The sequence below is a fragment of the Doryrhamphus excisus genome, chromosome 1 (assembly GCF_030265055.1).
Source record: "Doryrhamphus excisus isolate RoL2022-K1 chromosome 1, RoL_Dexc_1.0, whole genome shotgun sequence".
Lineage (NCBI taxonomy): Eukaryota > Metazoa > Chordata > Actinopteri > Syngnathiformes > Syngnathidae > Doryrhamphus > Doryrhamphus excisus.
Genome location: NC_080466.1, coordinates 39146874 through 39160499, shown reverse-complemented (window position 1 = coordinate 39160499; position 13626 = coordinate 39146874). Strand labels below are relative to the sequence as shown.

Below are 13626 nucleotides of genomic sequence, written 5' to 3'. Positions count from 1 at the left end.
AGATGATCTTCAATCCTTCAGCACTTATTCGCCTTTGAGCTCTAAATAGTGTGGCAGCTACTAATCTTATTTCTATTGGTGTAATGATTAAACATGTACAAGATTCTACAGAAAATTAACTTACATACACCTCGGTAGGAACCAAAAATGAAAATAGGGAGGACCTTAAAACTGACAGCATACACTGACTGAGAGGCAGTTACACTCAGTTACTTGCTGATTTTTGTGAAAAGCGGGGATCTACTGTCTACTATAGATAGATAGACAAATAGATAGATACAAATGGATGCCCCGGGCATAATAGTGTAATAGATGTGGTACGTGCATGTAGTGAAAGCTTGTATGCAGCACTATAAAGTCATTTGAAGAAGCGCTACATGTCAAAGAGGACATAGGAAGTGATTCCAAAAGAAGCCAAGCCGAAGTGAAAAGATCATGCCAGGAAATGATCACACTCTGAAATGCTCCCACACTGAAGAAATGTTGTGACGAGGGGTGTAACGGTACTCCACGCTTTGCTTTTGTTTTGGGGACCAAAATGCAAAGCATAGAACTGCTTCGCTTAATGATTTTTCCAGTCAAATTCCCCAAAAAACGTGCAGGGAATTCTCAGAGAAATAATAAACAATGTACATAACATAAACAAAAACGTGTGAAATCATATTGCAATGATGCTGTCACATGAAGCAATTCGTAAAGATGGCGTTCAAATACAGAGATTACATTTCTAACCGTCTCCAATCATTGTTACGTGTTTGACCGGAAGGCAGTTGGAATGCTGTAGGAATATTAGGAATACTGCTAGAATGCAGTGGGAATATTTAGACAGTGCTTGCAACGCTGTAGGAATATACAACTAGAATGCCGTGGGAATATTGTTGGCTATATAATGTTTGGAATACACTCCCAAAGTCAGAAGCTTTCCATTACGCTTGGAATAACCAAGAATTTTCATTCCGTATGAATGACTATTTTATCATTAATATTTCCTGTCCTTCATCTCTACCAAATCCTGTTGGCACATCGCTGTCGTCCTTTCCACTCGTCTTTAACATATTTCACTGGTAAGGCCAGACGTTCCCAAAGATGGAGGAGGGTTTTCAAGCTCTGGCTGCGCTGGGTGTGCTTAGCAAGTAGACGCTTGCCGTCCCTCGGTGATCCTTTTCCGTACCAAAAGAATGCAATTGCGTATACATGTACCGTTACACCCCTATCTTCTTCACATTCACTGTGATGCTTGACTACACTCAAAGAATCACATGACTTTTTGAAGGTAAGCGTAGGTAAGAGGTCAAAGGTCTTTGTGTTCTATGGCATATACATTGATGATGACACTACATGGACAAAAGTATTGGCACAACCTACAGGAAGTCAATGTAAAGATTCATCCAAAATGTCTTGCTAAGATGAAGAATTTCCAATTATGACCCAGTGGGATGTACAGTATATATAGTACATGACACTGTCTCTTTAAATGACACCTTACATTGTTTATGTGCGATACAATAATGACCTATGTACAGTATATACAGTACATGACACTGTCTCTTTAAGTGACACTTTACATTGTTTATGTGCGATACAATAATGACCCATGTACAGTATATACAGTACATGACACTGTGTCTTTAAATGACACTTAACATTGTTTATGGGAGATACAATAATGACCCGTGTACAGAATATACAGTACACGATACTGTCTGTTTAAATTACACTGCATTGTTTATGAGAGATACAATCATGACCCATGTACAGTATAATCAGTACATGGCGCTGTCTCTTTAAATGTCACTTTACATTGTTCATGAGATACAATAGTGACAAGGGTACAGTATATACAGTATGTGACACTGTCTCTTTAAATGACACTTTACATTGTTTATGAGAGATACAATAATGACCCATGTACAGTATAATCAGTACATGGCACTGTCTCTTTAAATGTCACTTTACATTGTTCATGAGAGATACAATAGTGACAAGGGTACAGTATATACAGTATATGACACTGTCTCTTTAAATGACACTTTACATTGTTTATGAGAGATACAATAATGACCCATGTACAGTATAATCAGTACATGGCACTGTCTCTTTAAATGTCACTTTACATTGTTTATGAGAGATACAATAGTGACCCGGGTACAGTATATACAGTATATGACACTGTCTCTTTAAATGACACTTTACATTGTTTATGAGAGATACAATAATGACCCATGTACAGTATATACGGTATATGACACTGTCTCTTTAAATGACACTTTACATTGTTTATGAGAGATACAATAGTGACCCAGGTACAGTATACACAGTATATGACACTGTCTCTTTAAATGACACTTTACATTGTTTATGAGAGATACAATAGTGACCCAGGTACAGTATACACAGTATATGACACTGTCTCTTTAAATGACACTTTACATTGTTTATGAGAGATACAATGGACTGTTTTTTTTAGTGTTTCAATATTTTTGTCCATACAGTGTATTTTGACAGCACATAGGCATCGTGAAACCTCTGAAGTCGAACACAATTAGTTCATGGTTGGGTTTTTATTCATAGAAATCCCCTGTCAGTATCATAAAGCTTTATTAAACGTATTAGTCATCACATTGAATGTAAAACTAAAGATTATAGATCACTTTTATAACGAATAGTGAAGAATATGACACCAGAATATTGGGACACCAGAAAGAAGGATTTGTCCTTTTTTGGAATAAGGCCATGTCCACACGAACACGGATATGTACATACATTGATATACATTTCCCCCATTTGGGTGGAAAAAAAGTTCTATCCACATCAGTGGATTTTGTCCAATCACAAGCCTGAAAAACTAATCACAGCTAACTAGGTTGCTCATTATAACGCTGATTTCGACACATTACCTTTTGCATTATTTATACATGCAGCCCAGGAAACAACATGGATGCGCATCTACCACTGCAGGAAATGATGAAATAGTACTTCAGTACTTTTGAAGGAAAAATGTAGCTTTTAGGAATGACGGCCCATCATCCACAATCTTTATGTGAGACATGAACACACATGTCTCTCTTCTGGGCCTTCTCAAGATATAAAAACAGGTAAAAAGAGGCAGCTAAGAATGCATGTCATGGGACACACCTATTCCTCCTCCAAAAAGCCAACAAGGCTCTATTTCCATCATGAAGCACATTGTTCTTATTATTCTTATGAACATTGTTACGCCCAAGAACTACGTTACGGTTGTAATGACACCTGGCTACTAGCTGGCTAGCGACTAGCTTGAGCACACACAATGGCTCCCAATGCATCAGACCACTAGCCAAAGGTAACGCTACATATTGGAGCTACTATTAACTAGTACAAACTAAGCATGCTTCCAATGGCGGGGAATCTTCAGGGATGGTCATCCACCACCATCATTTCCAGGATGAAATTTCCTGGAATACACTTTGCTGTATGTGATAGGAACAAGCCCTGGGTGTCATAGCGTAATAGTTTGGTGTGTTCAAGTGCAATGGCTGTTCTTCCCTTCATGGCCGAGCACAATATGTGTTTATAAGAGTGCAGAGAGGAAGTTGCGAGAGGCCGTTAACGTCACAAAGTTTTACGTTGGACTTCAGAGGTTCCACTCCAGCGGCTTGAAGCACTGCAGTTAACGTTGCCGTCTGCTCCTCCATTGAGACCCAAATTCGCCCAAATTTGCAGCCAAAGCCAAGCCACTCATCTTGTTTTGTAATGCTGTATGAATCTGCACAATGACCTGTCTTGTTAAACATCTACGTTGCTTTTTGCAGATACTTGGTTACTTTGACTATGCTTTCACGGCTATCTTTACTGTTGAGATCGTTTTGAAGGTAAATGTCCTGTGTCCCCTGTCCGTGCTGTACTTCCCACCCCCCTATAACCCTGCAAACGTGTGGTTGCCTTCCAGGTCCTAGGCTATGCAGATTTTGTCTTCACTAGTATGTTTACATTTGAGATCGTATTGAAGGTAACCCATGAAATGACGAGCACAGCCTTGCTGCATTCTCTCCTTGTGTGTCACCCGCCACTCAGTACAACCTGGCTTGTTTGTTTCCTTTCTCTTATTGACTTTATTTGCTTCATGGCACCTCTTTTAAAGCAAGTAACCAAATCTATTGGAGTTGTGGGTTGGCACACGTTAAGTTGGGGGAAGGAAACAAGGCATCAGACATTACATGCCCCTCCCATGGGTGTCACATCATGGCTGAAAAAGATGCAGGAATGGATGCAGATGTTTTACTCCAGTATGCCAAAAGCATTGGCTGAGGTTGAGTCAAACAGGAAGTCAACTCCAGTCAAAGCTGAATATCCCACGCCTCTTTACGGACTGCTTTTCAGACCCATAAAAGAGGGGGCGCACTCCGCCATGTTCCAGCCGAGCACGGTTCATGAGCGCATTGAAAGGTGGACTCGCCCTCCCCATTTATCTGGACCCCCAAAGAAACCAAAGCAATGGCTGTTTGACTTTTCCGATTCCCCGGCGTTCCCAGTTAGCGCTTGGCGTGTCACTGGGGGGGTGCTCCACCCTTTATATGAACTCTTGACTTCACTTTCATGATTTGAAGACAGCATTACGTTGGCCGCATTTGGGGGCGCGCGGCTATTAAAGAACATGCTAGAATGGGCTTTAAGAGAACGGTCGGCATGAATGTGACAGTAAGTTTCATTTTCACTTTCCAATCTCCCCCCGCAGGGACCACGTTGCAGACATGGCAACAAAATGCATGTTTTCTTGTCATCGGGGATTGAGAAAGCAATGACTTACTACTACATTCATGTCAGGAAGGGCCGTGGGGGGTGGCGACGCAACATTTTAGCCCCCTCTTTTTTTCTCCGCTATCAACTCGCCACCCTCAATCAGAGTGAAATACAAGAGTGTGCAATTATGTGTGTGTTGCTAAATTGGGGGGGGGACTTCATTTATGTTGTTGCCATTTAATGTGTGTGTGTGCGGGTGTGTGTGGTGTGCTTGCGTGCGTGCGTGTGTGTGTGTGTGATGTGTTTTCGAAGGAACGTGTGTGTGTGTGTGTGTGTGTGAGTCATTGTAGTTGTGTGCTTTAGTTTGTCATTTGCTCCTCTAATATCTCCTGCCTTGCCCTCAGATGACAACATACGGAGCTTTTCTCCATAAAGGAGCTTTCTGCAGGAATTACTTCAACCTCCTGGACTTGTTAGTCGTGGGGGTGTCTTTAGTCTCCTTTGGCATACAGTAAGTATGAATGAATCTTTCTTTGCACCCACCAACATACAGTAATTCTTATATTTGCCAGCAATAAAGTGGTGTGTAGCTACCACACATAATTGACCAACAAATAAACGCAGCACCTCAAATAGACACTCCTCATTTGATATGAAAAAGTGAGAATTGAGGCTGCACGGCGGACAAGTGGTTAGCACGCAGACCTCACAGCTAGGAGACCAGGGTTCAATTCCACCCTCTGGAACCCATCACTTTGTGGAGTTAGCATGTTCTCCCCGTGCTAAACATGCGAGGTTAATTGGCGACTCCAAATTGTCCATAGGTATGAATGTGAGTGTGAATGGTTGTTTGTCTATATGTGCCCTGTGATTGGCTGGCCACCAGTCCAGGGTGTACCCCGCCTCTCGCCCGAAGACAGCTGGGATAGGCTCCAGCACCCCCCGCAACTTTCGTGAGGAAAAAGCGGTAGAAAATGAATGAATGAATGAAAGTGAGAATTGATAGAGATTATGCTGCACATTATTATAAAGATACACCGAATAGGCACCCGCTATCTTCTGCCTTTGAGTAAATAAGTTGCACACTACGATACAGAGAAAGCGAGGAAATACGTAGGCACCATACCTCAAATAGACACCTCATTTTCTTAAATCAGTTATAGTCAGAAAAAGTTACATTTGTTCTTGAAGCCTCACATAGATGACTTACCCCAAATACACGCCTGGTACTCTCTGCAGGCGACTCAATAAATGAGCACTGCACCACAGGTACTAGATATCTGTTTGTTATGCATAGTTTGACTTTTACTGGCTAAACTCCTTACCCCTAATAAACACCTAAAATGCATCAATGAATGCCTGACTTATCTATTTCTGGACTCTACCAGCTCTACCAAGCCAATCTAATGACAGTATTGTCATCTGCCAGGTCATCTGCCATCTCAGTGGTGAAGATTCTCAGGGTCCTCCGTGTCCTGAGACCCTTGAGAGCCATCAACCGAGCCAAGGGCCTGAAGGTGTGGCTGCTTGTCGGTCTACATGAAAGTCTGTAGATCTAAATCCACGTACGTCCTTGTCCAACAGCACGTGGTGCAGTGTGTCTTTGTGGCCATCAGAACCATCGGCAACATCATGATCGTCACCACTTTGCTCCAGTTCATGTTTGCTTGCATCGGGGTGCAGCTCTTCAAGGTCAGAAATGTCGAAATACACAAATCCTCAGCGTCCAACGATGCTAACATGTTGTTTTTCTGCACAGGGAAAGTTCTACCGCTGCACCGATGAAGCCAAGTCCAGCCCGGAGGAGTGCAAGTTGGTCTTCATCCTCTTGTACCGCCACGGCCCGTTTGTCATCCTGCTTGAAACGTGAACTTCCTGTGACTTATTTGCATTTCAGAGGCACCTACATCCTCTACAAGGATGGCGATGTCAACCAGCCCGCCATCCACAAACGAGTGTGGCACAACAGCGACTTCAACTTTGACAATGTGCTCATGGCCATGATGGCTCTCTTCACCGTGTCCACCTTTGAAGGCTGGCCTGCGTAAGACACGCCCCTCGCCTACACACTCATCCCTCATTGGCTCCAGACCTGACCGCGATCAATTCAGTTCTGCAAATCAGGATTTCCTATTTAGAAACGGAACATTTTCCTATTAGAGCATAGAAAACCTGTTTACCACTTTATATCATCATTAGAGCCCTCTAGACAGCAAATAGCACCCCTATAGCCACCTTTACTCTCCTACTACCCAATATAGTAGACATAATGAGAGCAAATAAGACAGACAAAACCTGTTTACCACTTTCGAAATACACTTTAACATGATTAGAGCCTTCTAGACAGGAAATAGCACCGCTATATTCACCTTTACTCTCCTATTACCCAATATAGTAGACATAATCAGAGAAAATAAGCCTGACAAAACCTGTTTAATACTTTCTAAATACACTGTCACATGATTAGAGCCCTGTAGACATTAAATAACACCCCTATATTCAACTTTACTCTCCTACAACCCAATATAGTAGACATAATGAGAGCAAATAAGACAGACAAAACCTGTTTACCACTTTCTAAATACACTTTAACATGATTAGAGCCCTCTAGACAGGAAATAGCACCCCTATATTCACCTTTACTCTCCTATTACCCAATATAGTAGACATAATCAGAGAAAATAAGCCTGACAAAACCTCTTTAATACTTTCTAAATACACTGTAACATGATTAGAGCCCTGTAGACATGACATAACACCCCTATATTCAACTTTACTCTCCTACAACCCAATATAGTAGACATAATGAGAGCAAATAAGGCAGACAAAACCTGTTTACCACTTTCTAAATACACTTTAACATGATTAGAGCCCTCTAGACAGGAAATAGCACCCCTATAGTCACCTTTACTCTCCTACTACCCAATATAGTAGACATAATGAGAGAAAATAAGACAGATAAACCTGTTTACCACTTTCTAAATACATTTTAACATTATTAGAGCCCTCTAGACAGGAAATAACACCCCTATAGTCACCTTTACTCTCCTACTACCCAATATAGTAGCCATAATGAGAGAAAATAAGACAGACAGAACCTGTTTACCACTTTCTAAATACACTTTAACATGATTAGAGCCCTCTAGACAGGAAATAGCACCCCTATACTCACCCCTTTGTTAAGTGTTGATGTGATGTGTTCACAGGTTGCTTTACAAGGCCATCGACTCCAACAGGGAGAACCTGGGGCCCATTTACAACTACCGCGTGGAGATCTCCATCTTCTTCATCATCTACATCATCATCATCGCCTTCTTCATGATGAACATCTTTGTCGGTTTCGTCATCGTCACGTTTCAAGAGCAAGGAGAGAAAGAGTACAAAAACTGTGAACTTGACAAGAACCAGGTGAGTAGAAGCCATGCAGGAGAAAAGTCAGGAAGTGTTGGATCGGAAGGAATGAAAGTGTTTGTGTGCAGCGTCAATGTGTGGAGTACGCCCTGAAGGCTCGTCCTCTGAGGAGGTACATCCCCAAGAACCCGTACCAGTACAAGTTCTGGTACGTGGTGAACTCCACTGGGTTTGAGTACATCATGTTTGTGCTCATCATGCTCAACACGCTCTGCCTGGCGGTGCAGGTAAGGCACGTAACTTGAAGACCGTATTATGGATAACCCAAAATGTGTGTACGGACACATGCAGAAGAAGGAATGATGATATCATTGCTTCATTAGCATATGATTTGCATATAATGTAAGAGATGCTGTAGTGGCGAGAGTGATTAGCATATGTGCCAAATGTATTTCTATGAAATAATAATATTTTTTTCTCTTCACTTCTCCCTGACCAAACTAGCACTACGGCCAGTCGGCGCTCTTTAACTACGTCATGGACATCCTCAACATGGTCTTCACGGCTGTTTTCACTGTGGAAATGGTTCTCAAGCTCATTGCTTTTAAACCCAGGGTGAGTCAGCTCATCATGCATTCACTGACCGATAGGGTGGAACCCGCTTATCTCCACCGTTACGTGGAACGCTTACCACAGACGTAGAGGATGTATGCTTCTCGCTCGTTATTCAGTGCTTGGACTATAGGGGGCGCTGGTGAGAAGAGTTGACGACAGTCAAGTGTAGTGTGCGTCTCGCTGGAAGGTACACTCAGCTCTTTGTCACTCGACTTTAGCGTCACTCCGCTGACATTTCATCTTATAACACAACTCCTACGCTCACGTGGTTCTGTCGACTGCAGTCACCGTCAAACATGCACAATCTAAACTAATACTGCATGGAAATAAACTAATACTGCATGGAAATAAACTAATACTGCATGGAAATAAACTAATACTGGATGTAAATAAACAACTACTGCATGGAAATAAACTAATACTGGATGAAAATAAACAACTACTGCATAGAAGTAAACTAATGCTGCATAGAAGTCAACTAATACTGCATGGAAATAAACTAATACTGCATGGAAATAAACTAATACTGCATGGAAATAAACTAATACTGCATGGAAATAAACTAATACTGGATGAAAATAAACAACTACTGCATAGAAGTAAACTAATGCTGCATAGAAGTCAACTAATACTGCATGGATATAAACAACTACTGCATGGAAATAAACTAATACTCAGTAAAAATAAACAACTGCTGCATGGAAATAAACCAATACTGCTAGGAAATAAACGAATGCTACATAGAAATAAACTAATACTGCATAGAAGTAAACTAATACTGCATGGAAATAAACAACTACTGCTAGGAAATAAACTAATGCTGCGTAGAAATAAACTAATACTGCATATAAGTAAACTAATACTGCATAGAAGTAAACTAATACTGCATAGAAGTAAACTAATACTGCATAGAAGTAAACTAATACTGCATAGAAGTAAACTAATACTGCATGGAAATAAACAACTACTGCTAGAAATTAAACTAATGCTGCATATAAATAAACTAATACTGCATAGAAGTAAACTAATACTGCATGGAAAGAAACTAATATTGCATGGAAATAAACTAATACTGCTAGGAAATAAACTAATACTGCATAGAAGTAAACTAATACTGCATGGAAATAAACTAATACTGCATAGAAGTAAACTAATACTGCATGGAAAGAAACTAATATTGCATGGAAATAAACTAATACTGCTAGGAAATAAACTAATACTGCATAGAAGTAAACTAATACTGCATAGAAATAAACAATTACTGCTAGGAAATAAACTAATACTGCATAGAAGTAAACTAATACGGCATGGAAATAAATTAATATTGCATGGAAATAAACTAATACTGCTAGGAAATAAACTAATACTGCATAGAAGTAAACTATTACTGCATAGAAATAAACAACTACTGCATGGAAATAAACTAATACTGCTAAAAAATAAACTAATGCTGCATAGAAGTAAACTAAGACTGCATAGAAATAAACAACTACTGCATTTAAATAAACTAATACTGCTAGGAAATAAACTAATGCTACATAGAAATAAACTAATACTGCATATAAATAAACACATATGTCTAGAAATGACCAAATACTTTATGGAAATAAACAAATACTGTCAAGAAAGGATCTTTGTGTATCTTCACCCGGAATAATTCTGCTTGAAACGATGTCACATGTTATGTGGAGGAAGCGTATGTCCAAGTGGACTTTTTAAGTTGTGGCATCCATGGCTGGGTAGCATAAGCGGGTTCCACTCTAGAACAACTGCAGGATATACTGTACATGGTACTCAGGGGTGTCCAAAGTCCGACTCGGGTGCCATTTGTGCCCTGCTGCACTTTTGCAAAGACAAAACGGAAGATGAAAACAGTTACAAACTATTTGCTTTGTCATCTACAACACTGGTTTTCAACTGGTGGATCGGGACCCAATGTCACACTGGGTGGAAAAAGGACACCCCTGTTTTCTGTACGTCGGTACGATTAAGTAATATTTGTTTTTTTTGCTTTGCCTTCAACTGCTCATCAGCTCTTTGTTGCCAAGAAGGACAGGATGCTAGTAAGAGCGCGTGGGGTGCAGTGCAGACATTTTCCCAAAATAGGCTTTGCATGCAATGTTATGTAATATTAGCAATTTGGTACAGACAACGTCAATCATGTGAGCTATTCAGACTTCTGGGGTATGTTAACTCTCAGGAGTCCACGCCACGACCTCGTATCCTTAGTCTATGTCGGCGTAGATGCTCTTGTGCAGACGTCACGACGTCATACTGCGTACAATATGACAAATATAAGTACATCCAACTATGTACATCATGGAAAATATTACCCATATTTATGCATTTCCTTACGCTTGGCTTGGGTGCAACACAATGAAAGACGCCAATCAATGAAATGTGACACTGTGTGCAAAGCTAATCATTATTAAATCAAAGCATTAGCGGCCGTTTGGTTGCAGGGGGGAAATAAGTTTACATGTTTTGTCTACATGATTTTTTTGGAATAATGTATTTTATTATTTGCATGAAGCAATAAGAAGTATTGTACAATATCGACCCCTAAGGGCTACCCCGGACTCCTCGGAGTTAACATACAGTAGGGTGTACCTTAGGAAGTTAGAGTACAGTATGCACATACTACATAGTACATGACATGAAGACTTTATCTTTGTGCTGCTCTTACAATCCAACTCGCCTACCGCTCGCTCAACTTCACTCAGGGCTATTTCGGAGACGCATGGAATGTGTTTGACGCCCTGGTTGTGATTGGCAGCATAGTAGACATTGTTCTCAGTGAGATTGATGTAAGTAAAATCGTATTCCAAACTGGATCTTCTACCCTCTTCCTGTCTCGCGAGTGTCTTCCATCTTTGCCTTCCTATGGGATTCCTTCTAAAGCTTCTCCTTTTTCTCTCTCTCTTTTTGTCCTCAACTCATTCTTTCATGTCACGTTTGCCATTGTTTCTCCCTTCCGTCCGTATCTTCACCTCGTGCGCTGACTTCAGCACTATTTTGCTGATGCTTGGAACACTTTTGATGCCTTAATTGTCGTCGGTAGCGTCGTCGACATTGCTATCACTGAAGTGAACGTAAGTACGACTTTACTCTTGACTTCTCAGTCAAACTGAAGCTTTACGGGATCGTTTGTTTGAGTCCCACTTCCCAAAAACATGCATGCTAGGCTAACTGGAGACTTCAGTTGTCCATAGGTGTGCGTGTTTGTATACATGTGTCCTGTGAGTGATTAATGGACGTATAAGGCAAACAACATGGGGCATGCGATTGAACCCTGTGACACTCCTAAAAAACATGCATGTTAGGCTAATTGGAGACTTGTGTCCTGTGAGTGATTAATGGACGTATAAGGCAAACGACATGGGGCATGGGATTGAGCCCTGTGACACTCCTCAAAAACATGCATGCTAGGCTAATTGGAGACTTGTGTCCTGTGAGTGATTAATGGACGTACAAAACAAACAAGAGTGGACCTAGCATTGAACCCTGTGGTATTCCAGAGAAATATGCATGCTAGGTTAAAGGTGTGAATGTGAGCATGGAAGCTTGTTTTTTTTGGAAAAGTGTCCTTTTGATTGACTTGAATGAAACACCAAAAAAAAGCATCATATGTAAAGCTTCACTTTGACTTTTTTTCTAAAGTGATTGACATGTGCCTTGTTGCTGTTTGCCACGTCTGCTTCAGTGGAATGTCCTGCCCTAAATAACAAAATGTGTTGTGATGATGTAAGCCAAGGCCAATGTTTGCTTCCAGGGGGATGTTTTCTTAATTAATTCTTTTTACTCTTGTTCATTGTGTTTCCATAGAAACTTGTAGAGGCAAGTATTACCAAGAAAGTTGTTTTTGTGTGTTCCCTTTTGTTGTTCACAACAACTTTATCGTGGAGGTTACCCCTTCATAATGGCAACTACTGTAAATGCGTTACGAACTTGGCTAGTTGTTAGTGGCCAATTTCAAATGTAGTATATTCTCTATAATTATCAAAAGAATATGTTGTGCTTCATAAACAAGGACAGGTTATAATACATTTGAGTATTAGGGCACCATTGAAACAAAAAATTACACTTTACACAGAAAAAAGTTGTAATCTGGAATTTGTAGTTCGTTTTTTCTAATGGTTATAGTAGTTTGAGAGTATGGGCTCTATTTTTGTAGACCAGGCCTAGATGTGGTGTACCTGCCCAGTACCACGCCAACGGGGTGTGGCCAGCGCACTTTGCAATTTTGGTTAACGGCGCAGTCCGGCGCGGCGCACCCACACCTCCGTGATTTATTCCCTGTAATATTACAACATGAATCATATAATATAAATCCTGCAATGTTACGACTTTACTTCCCCTCTCTTCACCGTGTCCACCTTTTGAAGGCCCTCACCTATACACTCGTCCCTCATTGGCTCCAGACTACACGATCAATTCAGTTCTGCAAATCAGGATTTCCTATTTAGAAACAGAACATTTTCCTATTAGAGCATAGAAAACCTTTCTAAATACACTTTAACAGGATTAGAGCCCTTTAGACAGGAAATAGCACCCCTATAGTAACATTTACTCTCCTACTACCCAATATAGTAGACATAATGATGGAAAATAAGACAGACAAAACCTGTTTACCACTTTATAAATACACCTTAACAGGATTAGAGCCGTCTAGACAGAAAATAACAACCCTATAGTCACATTTACTTTCCTACTACCCAATATAGTAGACATAATGAGAGAAAATAAGACAGACAAAACCTGTTTACCACCTTCTAAATACACTTGAACAGGATTAGAGCCCTTTAGACAGGAAATAGCAACCCTATAGTCACATTTACTCTCCTACTACCCAATATAGTAGACATAATGACAGAAAATAAGATAGACAAAACCTGTTTACCACTTTCTAAATACACCTTAACAGGATTAGAGCCCTCAAGA

At 40.5% G+C, this 13626-nt stretch overlaps 1 protein-coding gene across 34 annotated transcripts in view; it reads left to right on the top strand.

Annotated features, from left to right (window-relative positions):
• The window catches only part of cacna1da (calcium channel, voltage-dependent, L type, alpha 1D subunit, a), a 68165-nt gene that overhangs the window by 33140 nt on the left and 21399 nt on the right, over positions 1–13626 (top strand). For 13 of the 34 annotated variants that reach the window (XM_058046081.1, XM_058046096.1, XM_058046094.1 and 10 more), the window contains 10 exons: positions 3792–3851; positions 5124–5230; positions 6149–6236; positions 6304–6411; positions 6479–6531; positions 6617–6763; positions 7926–8127; positions 8199–8357; positions 8575–8685; positions 11694–11777. In XM_058046081.1, coding sequence (XP_057902064.1) covers positions 3792–3851; positions 5124–5230; positions 6149–6236; positions 6304–6411; positions 6479–6531; positions 6617–6763; positions 7926–8127; positions 8199–8357; positions 8575–8685; positions 11694–11777 — 1119 coding nt within the window. Of the gene's footprint in view, positions 1–3791; positions 3852–3928; positions 3989–5123; positions 5231–6148; positions 6237–6303; positions 6412–6478; positions 6532–6616; positions 6764–7925; positions 8128–8198; positions 8358–8574; positions 8686–11693; positions 11778–13626 lie in introns of all 34 variants that reach the window. The other 21 variants (XM_058046077.1, XM_058046067.1, XM_058046073.1 and 18 more) reach the window with 4 other exon arrangements.